At 35.1% G+C, this 5,805-nt stretch overlaps 1 protein-coding gene across 1 annotated transcript; it reads left to right on the forward strand.

The window, feature by feature from the left end:
* Positions 1–3,406: 3,406 nt before the first annotated feature.
* Positions 3,407–5,805, forward strand: LOC126369349 (flexible cuticle protein 12-like). Its single transcript, XM_050013703.1, has 3 exons — positions 3,407–3,456; positions 4,188–4,306; positions 5,458–5,805. Exons 1-3 carry the CDS (start codon positions 3,448–3,450, stop codon positions 5,651–5,653), a joined length of 324 nt encoding a protein of 107 aa, XP_049869660.1. The 5' UTR covers positions 3,407–3,447; the 3' UTR covers positions 5,654–5,805.

Consider the following 5,805-nt stretch of genomic DNA (forward strand, 5'->3'; position numbering starts at 1 on the left):
AGTATCATAGTTAATGAGTGTTATAGATCCCAACACAATGGAATATTGATAACATAATTAATATGCTATTCGTTTACTAGTTTACATTCAATTTTATGATTAAGTATAGTAAGTTTAAAAGGCCAAGTAAATGATTTGACGATGCTTTTAAGTTTAATATAAATAGCTATAAATCAACATTCGAATAAAATTAAAGCAGAGAATTCTTTGGCTGCCATATATAAGAAAAAAAAGACACGCAATGATGTATGTAAGTTTACAACACAATGTCGACAAAATGTGAGTCGTGTGTGTTATTGGTTGAATATATAGACATGCTGTCATATTTCAAAAATACATCTAATTTCCTTAACGTGATTTATTTATCAAAACTTCTCGAAAGGGCCTACCAACGATGGATAAACATAAATAGCCTATATACGCCCCACTGCTGAGCATAGGCCTCCCCTCAATCAACCTAACAAAGGACAGTCTCACAAAGTGATATCGACAATGTCCCCATCGGGAATCGAACCCGCCGGCTTATGGCGGCTCAATAATAACCCTGACACCAGGGTTGATGGGGTTGGTAATCTACCTCACAACCCACACGATAGAAGTAGATCGAACCTAGACATCCAGATCGTGAACCTAACGCTCTAACCACTAGACCACGGGGGCTGTCCAAAGATGCATTCGGTTTCAAGTCGTAAGACCGAAAGTCTCCTTAAAATCCATACGCTATTGTTTAACTATTGTATTTGGAAATCTTAGGAGGTTAACCCTAACCCTAATAACCCTGACACCAGGGTTGATGAGGTAACGCTTAGCCGAATAAAAACGAGAATAAGCAAAGGAAAGTGTATGCAATTTACTAGTGAATCACGGGAATTTTTGTCGCGTTTTACATGCAGCAGATTTCTTGTTCGGAATGAATCACGTGCAATATCGTAAGCTTGTGATATATTGTGAAATAAGCGTTGGTGTGGTTTGGTCTCAGGTTGTCTAGGTAGTAATAAGACTAACTATATTAAAGACTACTTATATCGCAAAAGGACTAGATATTTATCATTTCACTAAAATCCTACATCGATATCGCTGTAAATTTACTTGATAGCAAATTTACCAGATCGTATAATAAAAATACAGTCAAGTACAAAATGCTTTTTAGAAATGACTTATTTAACGAAATATGTGATGGATGCCAAGCCCTTTTAATATTGTTATCTAATTAATTCATTAAATATAATCTTATTTTTACGAATTATTAATTGTGAAAACTAAAATTGTACTTACATTAAAGAATTATTTCAAAACACATAAAGGGTAAGTAAATAGAATAGGTTTTTTTTATTAAGTATCAAAACAACGTCACACACAAACAAAGTGACAGCCTACAAAAAGACTAGGCTCTCTGATGTCCTGGGTTCTTAGTCTTGATACATCCTACTCAGAAAGCAGAATCATTTAAGTATTCAATGTTATTATCATGGATAAACTTATTGTAGGTCAATTTAACATTTTTGAATCTACGTCATTTCGCAAGGTGTTATGGCTGAGGAGAAGAAATGATAAGAAACTGCAACAGCAACACATCTTTTAAATCAATGTAGGTATACATTATAAGATATTTAATAACTAGAGGAACACGTTTAATAACAGGCATTTTCACCATTAGATAATCATAATTATATTTAAGAGCCACGCTCATGTCGGTGTAGCATTATCCATGCTACTTTTTAGGGAAAAATAGAGCCATGGTTTCCCTCTTGCCTTTCGCCCCGCAGCTAATAAAGCTGATAAGCTTTAAATTTATTTTCTGACAAAAAACTATTGGACAAACTATACATGCATCAAAATGCTGCACCTCGGAATACTCCGGATGGAGGTGCAACTATGTAGTGATTGTGTGCGAATTGAGAAATTGTGTGATTCGAGACATTTGACGAAGCAAAACTACGCGTGTGCTAGAACTAAGGTAGTGTAAATCGAATAATTTCACGAAAAACTGTATTTATTATTTGTTTTTCCAAAAATATAAAAAAATAAAAAGTATCTAAGTGGCTTTAATTTTATGAATCACATTGGTATCTAAAAAAGGGCCCTAGAAAAAATACATTCACGCATGGCAACACCGACGACGTTCTTCCGGTTCCTGGCGTTCTATATCGTCTATGGCTCTCTATCTTGTCTATTCTTCACGAACAATACATATACTATATGTTGTATAGTATACCTATAAAAATATCTGTAGTTTATTTAAGGCAAATTCCAGGTAGTGGTTGCCTGGAAGAAATTGCTGAAGCTAAGTCCGCCCAAATGAACTATAATATGTGTTGTATAAGTATGTTATGTTAATGTTTATTGCGCAAATGAAGTATACTTCATTTGAACTTTATGGCGAATATTACGCTTGTGTTTACATTTTTTTTACGAAGAAATAAAATGACATTACTTACAATAAAATGTAATCTTTCATCTTCTGTCGGGAGATTCCACACCTTTCGTGTCATCCATAAAGACTTGTCTCATAACTTTCTTATAAAACTGTGCCATCTTGAACACAATACATTTGTGTAGAAAAGCAAATAACCCTCCATTTTGCTGCGCCGCACAAGGGTAAAACAACTTAAATAATTATTAATTGCAGATTTTTTTAAAAACTAACTACCTGGAAATTAGGTTTGCTTTGTGATCAATTATTATTTTTGCGTAATTTTGCCTCAAATAGCGTCAATTTCGGAGCTGGACAAATGAGGAGGACAAACGGAGACAATTGTAGAATAATTATATACCTATATTCGTAAGTGATGTCGCGAACTGACATATCTAAATATATATTTTCATAACTAAAATGTTGACCTAATGCCAAATGCTGACCATCTGCAAACAGTACCTACCATACATTGTTTTAAGTTTACGCGGTTATTATCATAATTAAAACACATAATAACGGGTTCTTACCGCGTTTAAATGAGGATATTAGACTCCCATATCCCATTTAAACGGGGTAAGAACCCGCTATTATGTGTTTTAATTATGTACCTACTATGTTTAAGGCGAATAAATGAATTATGAATTATCTCCAATTCGGCGAAACTGATTTGCACCTTTTACAATTGTTAATAAAACACAAATCACTTTAGCCAAAAAAATACAGAGACGGTAGTTAGCAAAGTCAGCCACGTTATCTCTAATCAATATATCGTCCAAACTCAATCAATATTAAAACTTACCCATTCTAATATTATTCATGTATGTATAGATTTACAGCTCAATAAACTAACCGGACGCATAGAGCCTTTTAGAAGATCGAGCAAAGGCACCGAAGATGTGCTAAGTTCAAATGTCACCGCGCGTCCTTGCGTTGTTGCGTGTGCGCATATAAATACCATCACCAACGGGCAGAGAGCATCAGTCGTTCGATTGCCTCCTCAGTCCCCAGACAACCACAACCCCCTATCAAAAATGAAATCGGTACGTTTTATATTGTCGTAGCATCAGTGTTTATGTGGCTGCCTTATTTGATTCGGATTTAACTGCCTCAAAATTTGATTCGGATCTCCAAGTTTCTATCGTCTCTATTCTTTCATGTTAACTAATATTACATTTGATCATATTTTAGATTTGTATTTCATGAAAACTGCATGTGTTTTTGGAATTTAGATTCAGCAGTAGATTATGAATCTGCAACTTCCTTCTCTTCTTCAGTCTGTTACTTAGTTTCGTTCTCTTATTATTTTGCCCACGCTTCAGTCTCCATTCTCACTCTTAAGTATTTTTCTCGACAGCATAATTATAAAATAAATTCACTCTTTTTATATTGTGACGAACACATCATATTTCATGTTTTTGTTTTAAAATTTCTCTATTAGCTTCTTCGAGTTTCTTATATAGGTTTATCTCTCGTTACTTCTTCATTTTCATATTTTTCTAGTTTTTATCATATAACCAAATCAACAAAAAATTACACAAAAAAACACAAAAAAAAATTATATACAAAAAATTATCTTTATCTTCTCTAATCGTTTCGCCGATGACATATATTTCTTAACCCAGTATTTAAGCACCAAATATTTTCTACACCTCATTCAACAGTTCTTTGTGCTAATATTTTCGTTTTTACATCATAATTACCGTTCTGCACTTTTCTCTCTCTCTTACCATTAACTTCTGTATCTAAGCTAATCTTGCATTTCTGTCAACAGTTCATCGTACTCGCTCTCTTCGTCGCCGCCGCCGTGGCCGCGCCCGCCGGTCCCGACGCCGACGCCAAAATTGTCCGCTACGACAGCGACAACATCGGGGTTGATGGATACAACTACGCGTAAGTATTCATCGTCATCATCAGTTCAGCTTTTATTGGCTTAGTAGTTAATAACATTAAAGGCAAATCTACTTCTTCCTCGACAATAATTTAATTAATGCCGGCCATTTGGCCGGAAGATTTGAATACATAATGGCATCTGCAATAAGCAAACCCACAATAAGTCTCGACAAAAAAAAATGTCAGCCCAGAAATAAAATTCATCTACAATAAGTTACGTTAAAAGAAGACATCATTATCATCTGCGACAAATCTATAATAAGTCATGTCATAAAAATATCAGCATCTTCATTGTTATTGAACCAAATTTTTAAAAAAGTGTTTGAAGCCATGTCCCGAAAAGTTTCCTCAGTCTAAAAAAAAGTACGTTTAAAACAATCTACATTCAGGTGATTTCAGAACAGATTTTGTAGTCAAGACTGTAATTAGTAAAGTATTTAACTGAAAACAAAACAGTCATCCACGAAATATAAAAGTCACAAATCAAAATGACTTTACTAATTGAAGACAAGAACTGCTATTATACTCTTTGCTCAATCAGCAATTATATAAATGTTCTCAGACAAATTATGATATCCAAATATCAATCTAAAGATGTCTTCGGACGGCATGAGATTGACATTAATCGGTCCTAATTGGATACATGTTTATGTCTACACAATCATGAAACATGCAATGCTGTAAAAGGCAACGAATGTGAAGTCTCAATCTACAGTTTAATTATGTCCATTTTAGGCATCTAATGGGTGTCTATTACTTTAAAGTTACCCATTAGTATGTTCAGCATAGCAATACTAAGCTTCTGTTAGACTTACGACAGTGTTTATGTTAAGATTATCTCGCTGCTCAGTTAGATATTGCAACTTAATACATGTTGGTAATTTTGCATAAGCTATTGTGTTCCTTTAACTTTTGCAACGATCTTCTTTAAGAGAAATTTTGTTTCCAAGGACAATTGCACTTTAGACACGCATGAACATTATCAACCACAAGTACTATGAGAGCGCACTCTGAGTGTATGTTGCTTCAAATTGATTCAAATTCGTATCTAAAGTGCGACCGATCTTTTATTTGTTCTGTACCATCGTCAATATCTTTAGTTTCTAGGGTACCTTCTACTCTAATAATACTGATGTTTTTTCTCCCAACAGTGTCGAGACCTCCAACGGTATCTCCCAGCAAGAGCAGGGTCAGCTAACCAACCCTGGAACTGAGAACGAGGCCATTTCCGTCCGCGGACAGTTCTCCTACACCGGCCCTGATGGCCAGCAGTACACCGTCACCTACGTCGCTGACGAGAACGGCTTCCAGCCCCAGGGTGCCCATTTACCCGTCCCCCCTCAGTAAATCTTCCTCCCCCTAGTAAACCCAAAACTCTAGTCCAAAAATAATAATACTCACTTCCTACACCTTCTTCACCTGTTGATCGTTCAAGCGATTCTGTGATAAGATCCCGAAATCATGTTGTTAATAAACATTTAATGTTTTAGTAAATTTTA

The sequence above is a fragment of the Pectinophora gossypiella genome, chromosome 9 (assembly GCF_024362695.1).
Source record: "Pectinophora gossypiella chromosome 9, ilPecGoss1.1, whole genome shotgun sequence".
Taxonomy (NCBI): domain Eukaryota; kingdom Metazoa; phylum Arthropoda; class Insecta; order Lepidoptera; family Gelechiidae; genus Pectinophora; species Pectinophora gossypiella.